The 16,733-nt window shown below is 39.9% G+C and overlaps 2 protein-coding genes across 2 annotated transcripts; both read left to right on the forward strand.

The window, feature by feature from the left end:
- The first annotated feature begins 924 nt into the window (after positions 1 to 924).
- Positions 925 to 7,724, forward strand: LOC103431077 (nuclear pore complex protein NUP98A-like). The gene is made up of 13 exons (XM_008369229.4): positions 925 to 1,293; positions 1,504 to 1,572; positions 1,898 to 2,188; positions 2,946 to 3,650; positions 3,768 to 3,995; positions 4,098 to 4,615; positions 4,708 to 4,789; positions 4,898 to 4,958; positions 5,483 to 5,621; positions 5,803 to 5,919; positions 6,023 to 6,200; positions 6,554 to 6,592; positions 6,769 to 7,724. Exons 2-13 carry the CDS (start codon positions 1,554 to 1,556, stop codon positions 7,458 to 7,460), a joined length of 3,069 nt encoding a protein of 1,022 aa, XP_008367451.1. The 5' UTR covers positions 925 to 1,293; positions 1,504 to 1,553; the 3' UTR covers positions 7,461 to 7,724.
- Positions 7,725 to 10,547: 2,823 nt separating this feature from the next.
- On the forward strand, positions 10,548 to 13,203 carry LOC103431078 (probable cinnamyl alcohol dehydrogenase 1). Its single transcript, XM_008369230.4, has 7 exons — positions 10,548 to 10,647; positions 11,217 to 11,312; positions 11,606 to 11,719; positions 11,811 to 12,041; positions 12,170 to 12,455; positions 12,547 to 12,697; positions 12,813 to 13,203. Exons 2-7 carry the CDS (start codon positions 11,224 to 11,226, stop codon positions 13,013 to 13,015), a joined length of 1,074 nt encoding a protein of 357 aa, XP_008367452.1. The 5' UTR covers positions 10,548 to 10,647; positions 11,217 to 11,223; the 3' UTR covers positions 13,016 to 13,203.
- The last annotated feature ends 3,530 nt before the right edge of the window (positions 13,204 to 16,733 follow it).

Here is a 16,733-nt window from a genome sequence, read left to right on the forward strand (position 1 = left end):
AGGGAAGCTATCACATGGGAAGATGGTGGGAGAGGAAGGATGCAGAGTGGGAGAAGAGCTAAGATTCTCAAAAGGGTGGACAGGCTAGCCGCCAACCACAAGTTAGAACCATGAGCTGACGGCTAAGAGGCTTGCAGAATTAGGGTTTTTGGGGTATAGGAAAATGTTGACCTTCTTTCTAAGACAAAAGTTGTCATCTCTTTAATCCTTCTCAAACCTATTTGATTCGTCGATGTATCTTTATTTTACATATCAAGTTGTCTACTGTATATTTTGACATTTGGAACTTTCTAATAAACATTTAGAGTTGGACTGAAAAACAAATGATGTCATGCATCAGTTTACTCCAAACTTTGCAGGGCCACAGATGTCGACCAGTTATGGTGGAGGAGCACCATATCTTCAATATGGACATTTCGATCATCCCTCTGATCTGAAAATTTTTATGTTGTGTTTAATCTGAAATGTAGCTGTACTTGACTATGTTAGAAGCTATTCAGGAGGAGACTTCAATGATTTCGATTAGAGTCTAAAGATGTTCTAATTTATTGTTTCCCTTCCTTGACTCACGACTTCGCTCATTTCAAATAAGTTAACATGTGATTAAAGAATACAAAACATTCATTCTAATTCATTTTCTTATTCAACATTACTTTCTTTCTTGACTCGCAACTTCATCCATTCTAAATGAATAAACATGTTATTAACAACAATGTGTATTGTCGCTCAACTCATTTGTTTTTATTAGCTTTAGTAACTTCATTATCTAATTCACAATTTCACCATTTCAATTAAGTAAATATATCGGGGAAGACGATACGTTATTGCACCTACTTTCTTTCCTAACTTTGGAGTTCACCCGTTCTAGATTAAGCAAATATGTTTCAGTTTTACCTATCCGTAATTCACGACTTGACCACTTTTGACGCTGCAAATCGGACGGCATGTCCGAAATGCCTCCTTCTCTCCTTATATATTTTATTTTTTACGGCTTACTTTTCACGCCAAGATCACGAAATTACTATTAACGCGACGCGCCCGTCACGCACCTCCCCACCCATCCACTCGTGTAAAAACCTTTCGCCTTCTCCCATTTCTGACAACTGTGATACTTCGGGAGGTTGCAAGTTGCAACGACTCGCCCTCTTCCCTTCCGCGACTCCAAGCCCTCCTCCCTCGCCCTCTCTCCGTCGCCTTCCGCCGCCTCCGATCTCGAAACTCACAACCTCCGTCGAGTTCAGATCGACGGCCGACGCTTCCGCCTTCGAAATCCCTACTTTCGCTCACCTTCAGGTACTTTGAAAACCCTAATCCTCGGTTTTCTTCTGGTGATTAGGTTTACGATTGCATTTAATGCCGGATTTAATGCGTTAACGCTGTCGTTTGCGTTTAGTTCGATTCGCGTTTTAGGGATTTCTTGTGTTATTAAATCCTCGATGCTTTGTTAAATATATGTCTTGTGCTGTATATTTGTGTTAACTTTGTGTTCTGTATGCTTTACAGCCCGAGATCGAGAAAATAGCTCGGTTTTGATTGCCGAATAGTAAGAGAAAATGTTCGGTTCTTCTAATCGTAAGCTTTATTTGTCTCTGTCTTTTACTTGATCCTTGGAGTCAGATTTTGTTGCATCCTTCTTACTGCATTCAATATATTTTAATTCGTTCCGACACAAGTAATTGGTTTCTGGGTTTTCTCTCAATCATATGTCGAGTTTTGGGAAGATGTTGATACACTTCCTATTTGTTTCGTTGTAAAATGAATATGACATCCATTTATTAGCAGTTTGGGCAATGTTATATGGTCTTCTGTTTATGCTGTTTGATTGTCTGATAAATATACGGGCTTGGTAATTTTTTTCGTTGTGAAAATAATCTAATTTGTGGAATTTGGTTAACAGCCTTTGGACAGTCATCTAGCAGCCCGTTTGGGTCCCAATCGGTATTTGGGCAGACCAGCAGCACAAATAACAATCCTTTTGCCCCTAAGCCTTTTGGTAGTACAACCCCATTTGGTGCGCAAACAGGGAGTACCATGTTTGGAGGAACTTCAACTGGTGTATTTGGCGCAGCTCAAGCTTCTTCACCTTTTCCTTCCTCCACAACCTTTGGTGCTGCGTCCTCACCGGCTTTTGGAAATACAACGCCTGCTTTTGGAGCAACTTCTAGTCCTTCACCATCACCTTTTGGTGGTAAGCCAATGGATTAAATTTGAACTTTTTTGGTGGCAAGTGCCTTCGCCCATAAGCGGTAGGTCTCGGGTTCGAGACTTGGGAGCAGCCTCTCCATAAATGGGGGTAAGGCTAGCCGACATTCACCTCTCCCAGACCCTGCTTAAAGCGGGAGCCTTGTGCACTGGGTACGACCTGTGTTTGCTCACCACTCTTCAACTGATGTTTTGATATAACTATTATGATATATGATAATTGGGAATCATTTACAATGCCCTTCAAGTCTGTATTGAGTTTTTTTCTGGACATTTATGAGTGGATTAGGCTTTCAGTACATGATATTAGTGGATTATGCATTCTGTACAAGATATCCATATTGTTGTTGAAACTTTCTACTTGGTATAAATCTATTGGTGCAGTTGGCTTGTGAAATGACAAATATCATTAGGGGGAATTAAGACTTTGAGAGTGGAACAGGGATGATTACTATACCTTAACTACTCTGGCTGTAATTTTTGTGTGAGGGATTGGTTTTATCTTGTATTTCAAGGGGTACATGTCACTTTGCTTCTTAGTTTATCTGCGGAATTATTTCCACTTTAGAAGCTCATCAACAAGATTGATCTAGTTATAATGGGATGTTCAACCCAAACAATTCCTGTGTTATTTGGTTACATGTTATTCATCTCTCTGCTCAATTGTTTCACTATTTTGGTTTCTTGTCACTGATGATTTTTCCTTTGTTTCTCTCCTCCATGTGTACACCCTCTTTCAACAGGTTCATCTGGTTTTGGTCAGAAGCCTGTGTTTGGAGCATTTGGGTCCAATCCTGCTCAAACAAGTCCTTTTGGAAGTACAACTCAACCATCACAGCCAGCATTTGGGAGCAGTGTATTTGGTTCCTCCACGCCATTTGGTGGATCCAGTCAGCCAGCATTTGGTGCTACCACCACCCCAGCTTTTGGTGCTACAAGCACCCCAGCTTTTGGTGCTACAAGCACCCCAGCCTTTGGTGCTACGAGTAGTCCAGCCTTTGGTGCTACAAGTAGTCCAGCCTTTGGTGCTACCACCACCCCAGCTTTTGGTGCTACCACCACCCCCGCTTTTGGTGCTACCAGCACGCCAGCTTTTGGTGCTGCCACCACCCCAGCATTTGGAGCTACAAGTAGCCCGGCCTTTGGTTCCACAACAAGTCCTACATTTGGAAGCACAGGAGCTGCATTTGGGGTGTCGAGTTCTCCCTTGTTTGGATCTGGGGGAGCTTTTGGGGCTTCAAGCACCCCGGCCTTTGGTTCATCTAGCTCGACCTTTGGTACTTCAACCAATCCTGCTTTTGGTGCTTCAAGTGCTCCTGGTTTTGGTTCGTCCAGTACTCCATCGTTCAGCTTTCCATCAACTCCTACCTTTGGCCAATCAAGTTCTGCATTTGGTAGCAGCCAGTTTGCCGCTTCATCGCCTTTTGGAGCACAGAGTTCTCCGTTTGGTGAGTACTCCAGATCCATATGAGTGGTGGTACATTTGGAAAAAAAAAAATGGACCCGCTGCTCATTCTGTTTAGTTTCATTGTAGTTGTATTATATTTTTATAATTTGTGATGCAGGAGCTCAATCAACAACATTTGGGAACACTGGTGCCTTTGGGCAGTCAGCTTTTGGGGGCCAACAACGCGGGGGCAGTAGAGTGGCTGCATATGCTGCAACTCCTGAACCCGATGGTGGCACTGGGGCTAGTGCTGCTGGGAAATTGGAGTCAATATCAGCAATGCCTGCATATAAAGAAAAAAGTCATGAAGAACTCCGCTGGGAGGATTATCAATTGGGGGATAAAGGTATGGTTTCTAGTTAACAATTCAGTATCTTAGAAATTTTGACACATTTGTCAGCAATAATAGCATTTGCTAAGTTCACAATGTTATATTTTTGACTTCCAGGTGGTCCAGCTCCTGCTGGTTCGAGTGGCTTTGGCATTACCACCTCACAGCCAAACCCTTTGAATCCTGCACAGGCATTTCAAGCCTCAAGTCCTTTTAATGCCACAACTTCATCTAATTTGTTTGCTCCAAAAACTCCATCCTTCACTAATACAGGCTTTGCAACATCGTCTACACCATTCAGTTCATCAGGTTTTGGGATTTCTACTTCAACTAGTCCTTTTACACCATCACAACCTTCTACAGTTTTCCCGCAAACCTCATCTTCGTCTCTCTTTAGTTCGTCAAGCTCTGCATATTCATTTCCTGCTCCGGCTGCGACAGCTACTTCCACATTTAATTCAAACCCGTTCAATCCCACACCTCCAGCTGCCCAGACAGGTGGTGCTTTTACCAATCCATTTGGGCAGAATACAACATTTTCTCAGCCATTCAGTAACCCTTCTACTGGCTTTGGTTTAACAATCTCCACTGCTGCTGGTGCTACAAGCAGTCAAATGGGTTTTAGTCAACCAGCTGTAAGTTCTTATTGGTTGTTTTTAATTTTAATTGTAAAAGATTTTAATTGGTTATTGGTTAACTTTTTTTCCCTATTTTCTTTCCGGTGCAGCCAACTTTTTCTGTGCCTTTCTCATCTCAGCCAACTCAGAATAGTGGTTTTAACTTCAACAGTTTTAATCAAACCCAATCAGGTAACATATGTTTTGAGCATCTTTATGTTTTCTCATTCCATATAGCCATTGAGGTTTTATTTGTCAGTTGATGGTTCTGATTTCATCAATTGGTGTTTGCTTTTGTAGGCAACACAGGTGGTTTGGGAAGTTCAACAGGAATTCTTGGTCAGAATAACTTTGGACAGTTGTATGTCATATGACTCAAATCTCTTCTATCTGTGTGCATGTGTACACGGTGTATTTACTGATATTGTATTTAAATTCACATTTTTAGAATCTAAAGTGGTATATACCCCTCTGGTTTCACTTACATGGATAAAAAAATTGTGGAAAATTTTTGGATGAAACAACTATCGTTGGATTTGGATATTGGATTTGGATATCTCATTTGAAACAAATCTAAAAAGGGAATAGGTTCTTTTTGTGTGATTTTATTGCTCATTTAATAATAAGAAAATTTTACTTTAGAGTATTAATTAGGTTGATACATGTTCCAAATATTAACTTTTTTCTAAGACAATGTTCTTCTCCCAATATGTACCTGCTCTTTGGCCTTACAATGTAGGGTTTTTTTTTAGCTACTTGGAGGTTTTCTTTTCGTTCTCTATGTCCATGGATTACAACATTTAGAGTTTTTTTTTTTCCTTCTCTTTTTGAATTTTACAATTAAGAATTCAACCGGAAAATATTGATCTGTACTGTCTTTCATAGGCCTGCCACTCAAAGCTCTGTAGCTGTACAACCAGTACCTGCTACAAATCCATTTGGAACGCTCCCTGCAATGCCACAGATGTCAATTGGTCGTGGTGGAACTGCACCGTCAATTCAATATGGAATTTCAAGCATGCCTGTAATATGAATTTCTTATGTGGTTTTGTTTGTGTTTAATTTGAAATTGAATTTGACTTTAAGGTGTTAATTTCTGTCGACAATCACTTCTATGTGGTTGCGATTTTAAGTTGATAACTTTCTTCTTTAATCCTCGTGTGAAGGGTTTAGGATGGTGACATTTGACTTTTTTTCTTCCCCAGGTCGTAGACAAACCTGCGCCTGTTAAGGTATCATATTTGTTGACCTCTCGACACCTGTCACAAAGGCGGGTCAGGTTACCTGCGAGAAAATATAATCCTAAGAATGATGATCCAAGGGTGAGGGTGATGCTTCATGTAAACAGTTAATCCGTATTTGGTTTTCTGTTCAGGCTACATTTGAATTTTGTGCTTACACCTATTTGCCTTTATTGTTTTGCAGTTCCCATTCTTTGTTGACGATGAAGAAACAGATAACACACCCAAGGCGGATGCTCTTTTCCTTCCCAGAGAAAACCCAAGAGCACTCGTCATTCGTCCAAAAGAACAGTGGCCTCAAAGGGTTGGTGCTGAGAAAGCATCCCCATTAAAGGATACTTCGACTCCAGTGCATGAGAATGGTAAGTTCTGTTGTGCCATTATCATTTGCTTTCCTTTTGCCCTTTCACTTGTACAGCCTCTTCATGTTTGGCTTGAGAAATAGTTCACCTTTGGAATGGGCATATGTAATGCCTATGCAAATGCTTTTACTAGCCATTTGTAAGGGAATTTTTTATTTTTTCACATCCATTAGTGTATTTTTGTTGACGGGTTCCGGGCCTTCTGGCCTAATTGAGAATTTTTTTATTGTTCATGGGTATTGATACCCCACACACTAGATTATTATGAGTTAATTTTCAAATTTATTTTTGTGACTGAGCATATTTTGGCTTGCTGCACATTGCTTACTCTTCTGAACAAAATATTGTTTCAGGAAAAATTCTAGGAGAAGCAGGCTCTGAGGATAAAGATAGTGAGTATATGCTTTTATGATTTTTGTTTTCACTTGGCTTGTGGTTTCTTGTTACTGTATTTTTGTGGTTGCATTTTAAAGTTCAGAGCTGTTAAAAAGTAACAAAGATATTAAGCGAGAATGTATTTGGTTGATAGTATCTGTGGTGTTGACAGACTTGCTTAACGTTGTTTCAGAAACGCCAAAAGAAAATGGAATTGTGAAAGAGCGGGCGAATCATGTCAAAGTCAACCAGAAACCTAATGGAATTCATGATGATCATTCTGTTCAGAAAGGGGACTCATATATGACACTAAGTGGGCATAGAGCCGGTGAGGCTGCTATTGCATATGAGCATGGTGCTGACATTGAGGCCCTAATGCCAAAGCTCCGGCGTACAGACTATTATACAGAGCCTCGAATCCAAGAATTGGCAGCTAAGGAAAGGTTGGACCCGGGGTTCTGCTGTCGTGTCAAGGACTTTGTGGTTGGACGAGTTGGGTATGGTAGCATCAAGTTCTTTGGGGAGACAGATGTGCGATGCCTTGATCTCGAGGCTCTGGTGCAGTTCAACAATCGGGAGGTGATAGTGTACATGGATGACAATAAGAAACCTCCCGTCGGGCAAGGCCTCAACAAACCTGCTGAGGTTACACTTCTCAACATTACATGCACTGACAAGAAAACAGGACGTCAGTTCACAGAAGGCCCAAAGACTGAGAGATACAAGCAGATGCTGAAGAAGAAGGCAGAGGATCAAGGAGCCGAATTTGTTTCTTATGATGCCTTGAAAGGCGAGTGGAAGTTCAGGGTAAAGCACTTCAGTAAGTACGAGTTGGGAGAGGAAGACGACTGGGATACCGATGCTGCTGCTGCCCAAGACTGCTGACGGGTTATGGAGTTCGATCCGATGTGTTAAATATGTGGTCGGGGGAAATGTTTGTGTGTTTTTCTTTTGGCCAAGGGTTTTGTTCTTTTTGTCATGGATGCGGATTAATTTTGGAATTGTATAGAATTTAGGGGATGTGGTATGATAGCTGTTGAAGCCTTCCTGGCGCTCTGACTATGATCTACTGGTCCTTTATTTTATTTTGTATGGGTTAAACTGTGATTTGCAATCGAGAAAAAACGAATAACACTTTTTTGTTAATAATCCTACTTTTCCATTATCTTCTGCCCATTTTTGTACTAGAGTTAAGTCAAGAACACGAATTTTTACAATATCGCTTGTATTAAGAAAAAAAAATTAAGGAGTGTTGGTGGAATAATTGTGTGTACAGATGAAATCAAGTTTCCAATTCATACCTAATATAATCGAGTTCCGATTTATAACGCAGTCGTGAGTAGGGATGGGCAATGGTTATGACGGGCGGGTAACCGCGGTTATTTACCCATAACCGTTTATGCTGATACCCACATAACCATTTACCCGTTGGGTAATTGTCTAAACGGTTATACTCATACCCATAACCGTTTATAAACGGTTAACCATACCCATAACCGCATACCCATTTAACCGTAACCGTTTAATACCCGTTTACTCATTTATCTTTTTTAACCCGTTTATTTTTTATTTTTATTTTTTTTATCATTACCCCTTTTTCACCCGTCTACATGTTTTTTAACAACTTAAAAATTAAAAAACAAATTGTAATAATGTTAATTTTTTTTTACAATTAAACACCGTTATATATACATTCATCATACATTTCCATATTTTAATTTTTTAAGTCTTTATACCATTCTAATAATTGAAATAATAGTTTACTGACGATATTTTTAACTGTTACCAATTAAGGTAAAAATAATATTTGCTAAGTATTATTGGGTTACAAAAATTGTTTAGAAGACATTTATGTCAAAGCATTTCTGTCAATTTCACGGTTACCCACAAGGAATTTAAATTAATTTGGCCAATTTCTTGATGATGAGAATCATTATTCCTGTAGCAGTGTTATTGAGAGAAGGACCGATGAATTCCTTGCTAATTTATTGGATGCTAAGTATTATTAGATCGAGAACATGGTTTGTGTTAGTTTTATATATATATAAAATAAATGGGTAAAAGGTTAACCGTTTATAACCGCAGTTAATACCCATAACCGCTCATTTAAATTTCACGGGTAAACGGTTATACCCATAACCGTTTATTTATTTAAACGGTTACCCATAACCGTAACCGTTTAATTTAAATGGGCGAGTAACCGCGGTTACCCATCCTTAGTCATGAGTCATCACACATGCATAAGGCATCTCCATCTCGGCACGGCGGCGTTTCTGAGTCTTCATCACCAGGGCCACCGCACCTGAGTGCCTGGCGGATTTAGGATTTGAAGATCGGGGCGTCCTAAGATAAAAGTTCAAAAAATTAAAAATATTAGACTAGTTTGGTTTCATATCATTATGTTTTTTTTTTTAATTTGGTTCATTCAATGATAAGATTAATCAACCACATCAAGTCACCCAGTAGTAAGGGTGCGAATTTCGACTCTCAAAATACAGGGAGATCCCAGATTCGAGGCTCCATGTTGGTGAGTTTCCTTGACTGTGGCTAGGAGAAGACTGAAATGCCTCTGTGAGTCTTTTGGCCCCTATAAGCACTACCGCATGCGCATCCACGGAGGCGTTTGCACATGGCTTGGCCGATGGTCAAATTGTACAGAATTACATGCACTTTCAGTCCGATCGAGAGTTGCATGAATGTCTCGACAACTGCGAGGACCTGAAAATATTCGCCAGGGCTAAGGGCGTTCTTGAGCTTCTGCTGATCGGGGTTCCCGCGCCCGAAGCAATCAAAGTACTGAGGCGCTATGCATACTACGGGGGACTCAGGAGGGCGGGTTTTGCTCAAATTTTGGGATACCCAAGGGGCTAGTGCCCACCCGTATTGGAACTCAACTTGTCACCCATGGACTTGGTGTGCCTGGTTGGAATCCGTTAAAACTCTGGCTTTGATGGGTTTTCTGGGTTGTCGTCCATGTCATGATTGGGTGTTCTTCGAAATTTGATGGGTTCGATGAAACCGGTTGTTTCTTAAGGATCAGGAGCTCGAACCAAAAAGAATCGTATAGCTCCATTACTTCGTTTACTTCCATCAATGGCGAGGCAGCAGGAAAAAAAATGGAATGAAAGAATTGGAAGAAGAAACCGGAGAAGAAACAGAAGACTCCTCGTATACCACAATCACCATTTAATTCCATTTTCTTTTTTAATTATTGGTTTATTAAATTATTTTAATTTAAATTAAATTGTGATTAATTTAAATAATGTGTTTGTCTACATCATCAGATGTCATATAAGGTGATATATAAATGTGGTATAAAAACATGGTAAGAATAACATGACTATTTTATTAATAAAAGTCTGAAATACAACTAATAGTTTCATGAAACTCTTAACAAGAAAAAAAATGAAACATGAAGTACAAAAGTACTCGTTCTTATTTGTAAATCTTGTTTGGGCTACAAGATTTATGTTCTTAATTTTCTGGCATAAAAAAGAATAATTTGGGTATTAATAAAAGTTTCCCTTTTTGTATGGATAAAGATTAGAGTTGAGTTGACAATGAACGCTAGACGCCGAGGTGGATGAAAATGATCTTTTTGGATTCTCTTTGTGTATGTAGATCTCGATGATTTTCTAATCACATCGGTTCATTGTATATTGTGCGGTTAAAAATTATTATAATTTTTTTATTTAAAATTAAATATATACAGTAACAGACAAAACTGATCGTACGATATACGATGAACGAATGTGATTGAAAGATTTCGGGATTCTCACAAAGAGGATCCGGAGAGGATCCTCATGAAGAGGATACGATGAGGATCCTCATTCGAGGTGGTATATCGTGCGGTCAAGAATTATTATAATATTTTTTATTTAAAATTAAATATAAACGGTATTTGATAAAATTAACAAATTGATCGTACGATATACGATGAACGGATATGATTGGAAGATTACGAGATCTTCGTTGGAGGTGGTTGATTTTTCACTATAAATACAAGACAAGGAACTCTCCGGAGAGCAAAAACAAAAGTGATCTCTCTCTTGTTTGCTGGTATCTTTTTCTGGTAAACGCACCTTCCCTTCACTCTTCTCCATTTTCGCTTGCTTTGATAATTTTATGATTTATTTCATCTGCAATTCATATATGTATTCATGTTTGCAAGAACAAAACTGATTTATAATTCTATATGACTGAGAACAAAAACAAAGATTATTAAGTGGGTTGGATTCTCAATCATATTTGAATCTGAGTTCTGAAACAAGGGCAGTATTTAAATCTGAAATCTAATGGGTTTTCGAAATTCTAGACCCCAAAAACAAGGGCAGTATGTTTTATTGTTTCCAGGCGTTTCCTTTGAATGCGAATGAGCTCTGCTCAGTTGGGGAAATGATTTTCACACTCCATTTTTTTCCTCCTGCACTTCCCCTGCTTGTTTCTGTCACTGGACTCGCTGTTTATTTATTCGTTCATATGGCTAGAAACAAGAGGGGGTAGTGCAAGCGGATAAACAGCGAGGTTGAAAATCATTTATCTTCTTGCAAGTGCTTTCGACTCTTTTCCGAATTTCTAGATCATCTTATGATGACAAAAAAATGTGTGTTTGATTGCTATATGCTTATGGTGGATTGATAGTTAAACGATGAGCTCCGACGGCGCAAATGAGAACTGCGTTGGATATGCTGCAAGGGATCCATCTGGAGTTCTATCCCATTACAAATTCAACCGCAGGTATGTTTTCAATCGTCCTTACTGTCTCAATATTGCATTGATTGGTTTCTCAATGAAATATAATTGGAAGATGATGTCTTTTTCGTGTTGCATCACTCGGTAAATTCCAAGTTCTCTTCCTGAGTGAAAATAATGCGGTTGAGCATGATTTATTGATGAAGACTTTTAGACTGTTAGTTGCAAAATTACAATCATGAACTTTTGTAACTTCCATGGCGTTCTAAGTTGATTAAGTTCCTTGACATTGTATTCTAGTCATTCTACTTATTATTTGGGTGGGATGCTTACTTCAGGGCTCTTGGGGCTGACGATGTTTCCATAAGAATTACTCACTGCGGAGTTTGTTATGCTGATGTGATTTGGTCAAGAAATAAACATGGAGATTCGAAGTATCCTTTGGTTCCTGGGTATGTGTTCTGACAGTATGATGATGAATAATGTAACCCTCGTGTTCTCCTTCTAAATCTGTCTGTTCTGTTTGTGATTATTTGCAACCAGACATGAGATTGCCGGTGTTGTAAAAGAGGTTGGTTCAAATTGTCATCGCTTCAAAGTTGGCGACCATGTTGGAGTGGGAACTTATGTCAACTCATGCCGTGATTGTGAGTATTGTAATGAGGGACTTGAAGTCGACTGCGTAAAGGGTTCAGTTTACACTTTCAATGCTGTTGATGCGGATGGTACAATTACAAAAGGAGGATACTCCAGTCACATAGTTGTCCATGAAAGGTATGAATCGTATGATTTTAACGCTTTTGCATCAATTAATTCTTGTAGTAATATAATTCATGACTAGAGAAGTCGAACTTTTCTTTGCAACAATTTCATAACATTTCTCTGCCAATTCATCTTTACAGATACTGCTTCAAGATACCTGACAACTATCCCTTGGCTTCAGCAGCACCTTTGCTTTGTGCTGGAATTACTGTTTATGCTCCTATGAAGCGCCATAAGATGAACCAACCTGGTAAATCTCTAGGAGTGATTGGTCTTGGTGGTCTTGGTCACATGGCAGTGAAGTTTGGCAAGGCATTTGGTTTAAATGTAACAGTTTTTAGCACAAGCATATCCAAGAAAGAGGAAGCTCTAAGCCAACTTGGTGCTGATAAATTTGTCGTTTCATCCGACCAAAAGCAGATGGCGGTAAAAATACAAAGATTTTCTTATAAAGCAAACTTCTTTTCTTAGCTAATCACGTGAACAGTATGTTTACCGGTTATTGTTTGCTCTGCAGTCACTGGTGAAGTCATTTGACTTCCTAATTGATACAGCATCTGGTGATCACCCATTTGATCCATATATGGCATTGTTGAAGACGGGCGGAACTCTGGCCTTGGTGGGATTCCCAAGTGAAGTTAAATTCAGTCCTGCAAGCCTTAATCTGGGTACTTGAGCATTTCTCCAATGATTGAAATTATGGTTTCATTTCATGTATCCAGCTCTCTTAGTAGTGGTACAACTTGCAAGTATAATCAACCCCATGCATTTATATTTTGGCAGGGATGAAATCCATTTCTGGCAGTGTAACAGGCGGAACAAAGGACACGCAAGAAATGATTGATTTCTGTGCGGCTCAGGGAATTCACCCAATGATTGAAATAATTCCAATTCAATATGCAACTGAAGCGCTCGAGAGGCTAGTGAAGAAAGAGGTGAAGTACCGGTTTGTGATCGATATTGAAAGCTCCCTGATGGATACATAGTAAATAACATTACCCGGGCAATGGCATGCATATCTAGTAGTGTTCTAAAAGTTCCCGCCTAGCCTAGCGCCTAGGCAATTCCATAAAGTGGTGTGCATTTACCTCTGTTGAATTGCGTCTTGGATTTTCAGCTGCATGATGTGTAAAGCAACTAGAATTGCATGAATAAAGATGTATTTTATCTGGCATTTATTCTCTGCATCATTATAGACTATATTTTCCTTTTTTTTTCCCAAGAACTGCCGTTGTGGAGAAATTCTAGAGTCCCCGCCCGGCGGACTAACTCATCCCCACGACCCATGCACAAAAATTCACCCCAGGCTTACCCTTTTGCATTTCCAACCCCACCTATCAAGTGTTATGACCATGTCCATTTTCACTATAAGAACTCATTTGGAAAGTACTTTTAAAATGACCGAAAATGTTTTTTGTTAGATTATTTTGGATTCCGAAAGCATCTGAAGTGCTTTATAGAAGAAACATCATATATGTGCCTTTTGCAGGAAGCATTAAAACTGTTTTTCTATGATCTACTTGGATTTTTACTAAGGATTGTTTTTAAGAGCATTTTCACTAAAAACACTCTTAGTTATTTCAAAGCACTTCTCAAAAGTGTACTAAGATATAGAAGATATGGGAGTGCCTATAGACACTAATATGCGTTCATTTAACTTTTTCCACTAACGCTGTCATAAATGCTTTTGGTTATCAAAATGGTTTTTTATTTTTATTTTTTTATTTTGGTGATGCTAGAGAACTCCGCCTGTGTAAGTTTATCTTACATTGCCGGTCCCAAGCCCGGATAAAGGAGGAGGGGGAGGGCGTCAGGTAGTCGACAGCCGGCACTCCATGATTACGTTGAATCCTTATGAAAATGAATCCAGAACGAAATCGCGCTAAAGCTAGGGCGTCACCCGTAAGTGGCGCGCTGTGTGGCCCGAGCACAGTGATAAGTGAGCAAGGGTCGCTGTATCTCCATCGGCACCCGGATGCAGTGTTAAATGAGCAAGGGGGCCATAGAAACTTCTTTTCGAACGACTCCACTCAAAGTTGTTTGGGAGCATATGCTCCTATCAACTTTACACGGGACACACAAAAGAAGTACTTTGATCCTATTAGACGGGGGATGGTGAAGAAGCTAGGACAGAAGGGAAGAGTGCAAGAGAGCAAAATGCGTTTAGGAATGTGGAATATAGGAACGTTAACGGGAAAATCTATGGAAGTAGTGGAAGTTATGGTGAGGAGAAAGATAAATATTAAGTGCCTACAAGAAACTAAGTGGGTTGGTCGTAAGGCAAAGGATCTAGAAAACTCAGGGTTTAAACTTTGGTATTCGGGCACAAATAGAACGAGAAACGGTGTTGGCATCATCGTGGACAAGACCTTGACACAAGATGTTGTAGATGTCAAGAGGGTAGGAGATAGAATCATGGCAATCAAGATTGTAATAGAACAATAACTTATCAATGTGATTAGTGCGTACGCACCTCAAGTAGGGTTGGATACGAGTTCGAAGGAGAAATTTTGGGAAGACCTTGGAGACTTGGTGCAAGGAATTGCTCAGACGGAGAAGTTATTTATAGGAGGAGATTTAAATGGACACGTGGGCAGGGAGACAGGCAACTATGGAGGTTTTCATGGTGGCCATGGTTTTGGGGAGAGAAACGAGGATGGGGAAGCTATCTTGGATTTTGCAATGGCATATGATCTCTTCTTAGCCAACACCTTCTTTAAGAAGAGAGAAGAACATGTGATCACCTACAAGAGTGGGTCGTCAAAAAACACAAATAGATTTTCTTCTAATGAGGCAAAGGGATCGTATAACTTGTAAGGATTGCAAAGTTATACCAGGAGAGAGCGTGGCTAATCAACATCGCTTGTTGGTGATGGATGTATATATCAAAAGAGTGAGAAAAAAGAACAAGACTTGGAAGTGCCCAAGGACTAGATGGTGGAATCTAAAAGAAGAAAAACAAGCCATTTTCAAAGAGAAAGTAATCACCCAGTGTGTGTGGGATAGAGAGGGGGAAGCTAGCAAAATGTGGGATTCCATGGCTAGTTGTATCCGAAAAGTAGCAAAAGAGGTATTAGGAGAGTCCAAGGGCTTTGCCCTACACCAAAAGGAATCTTGGTGGTGGAATGAGGAGGTACAAACAAAGGTGAAGGCTAAGAAGGAATGTTGTAAAGCCTTATACAAGGATAGGACCGATGAAAATGGTGAAAGGTATAGACAAGCGAAGCAAGAGGCGAAGAAAGCTGTGAGAGAAGCTAAGTTAGCGGCTTATGACGATATGTAGAAGCGACTACATACCAAAGAAGGAGAGTTGGATATCTATAAACTAGCTAGAGCAAGGGAAAAGAAGACAAGGGACCTAAACCAAGTGAGGTGCATCAAGGATGAGGATGGAAAGGTTCTTGCTATAGAGAACGCGATTAAAGACAGATGGAGAGGTTATTTTCATAATCTTTTCAATGAAGGACATCAAAGGAGTGCTTCTTTAGGGGAGTTGAGTAACTCAGAAGAGCGTAGAAACTACTCTTTTTATCGTCGAATCTGGAAGGAAGAAGTGGTTGTAGCTTTGAAGAAGATGAAGCATAGAAAAGCAGTAGGCCCAGACGATATACCAATCGAAGTGTGGAAAGTTTTGGGAGAGACAGGTATAACATGGCTCATTGACCTTTTCAATAGGATTTTGAAAACGAAGAAGATGCCAAATGAGTGGCGAACGAGCACTTTGGTGCCTATCTACAAGAATAAGGGCGACGTACAAAATTGCATGAACTATAGGGGTATTAAGCTAATGAGTCATACAATGAAGCTCTGAGAGAGAGTCATTGAGCATAAATTGAGGCAAGAGACACGGGTTTCGGACAACCAAGTCGGGTTCATGCCAGGGCGTTCAACCATGGAGGCAATCTATCTCTTACGAAGATTGATGGAAAGATATAGAGATGGGAAAAAGGATTTACACATGGTCTTTATAGATTTGGAAAAAACGTATGATAGGGTCCCAAGAGACATTCTTTGGAGGATTTTAGAGAAGAAAGGAGTACGAGTAGCATATATCCAAGCTATAAAAGATATGTATGAAGGAGCAAAGACTGCCGTAAGAACTCATGAAGGACAAACCGAAAGTTTTCCCATAACTGTAGGATTACATCAAGGCTCATCCTTAAGTCCTTACCTTTTTGCGTTGGTAATGGATGAGTTAACATGACATATTCAAGATGATATTCCTTGGTGTATGCTTTTCGCAGACGATATAGTGTTGATAGATGAAACTCAGGAAGGGGTAAATGCAAAGCTTAACCTTTGGAGAGAAGTGTTGGAATCTAAAGGTCTTCGCCTAAGCCGATCAAAGACAGAATATATGGAGTGCAAGTTCAGTGCAAATGGAGGCCAAAACGAGTTAGGGGTGAGGATCGGAGATCAAGAAATACCAAAGAGCGACCGTTTTCGTTACCTAGGATTTATCTTGCAAAAGAACGGAGAATTAGATGGAGATCTCAACCATAGAATACAAGCTGGATGGATGAAGTGGAAGAGTGCATCCGGTGTGTTGTGTGACCGCCGTATGCCACTGAAGCTCAAGGAAAAATTTTATAGGACGACAATAAGGCCAGCGATGCTGTATGGCACAGAATGTTGGGCGGTGAAGCATCAACACGTACACAAAATGGGTGTATCGGAGATGAGGATGCTTCGTTGGATGTGTGG

The sequence above is a fragment of the Malus domestica genome, chromosome 14 (assembly GCF_042453785.1).
Source record: "Malus domestica chromosome 14, GDT2T_hap1".
In the NCBI taxonomy this organism is placed as follows: Eukaryota; Viridiplantae; Streptophyta; class Magnoliopsida; order Rosales; family Rosaceae; genus Malus; species Malus domestica.

Bases quoted from the DNA above. Each gene is read 5' to 3' on its own strand.
- LOC103431078 (XM_008369230.4), top strand. From the start codon at position 11,224: ATGAGCTCCGACGGCGCAAATGAGAACTGCGTTGGATATGCTGCAAGG. The intron at 11,720-11,810 runs GTATGTGTTCTG...ATTTGCAACCAG, and splicing joins AAGTATCCTTTGGTTCCTGG to ACATGAGATTGCCGGTGTTG. The intron at 12,698-12,812 runs GTACTTGAGCAT...ATATTTTGGCAG, and splicing joins TCCTGCAAGCCTTAATCTGG to GGATGAAATCCATTTCTGGC.
- LOC103431077 (XM_008369229.4), top strand. The intron at 3,651-3,767 runs GTGAGTACTCCA...TTTGTGATGCAG, and splicing joins AGCACAGAGTTCTCCGTTTG to GAGCTCAATCAACAACATTT. The intron at 4,790-4,897 runs GTAACATATGTT...TTGCTTTTGTAG, and splicing joins TTTTAATCAAACCCAATCAG to GCAACACAGGTGGTTTGGGA.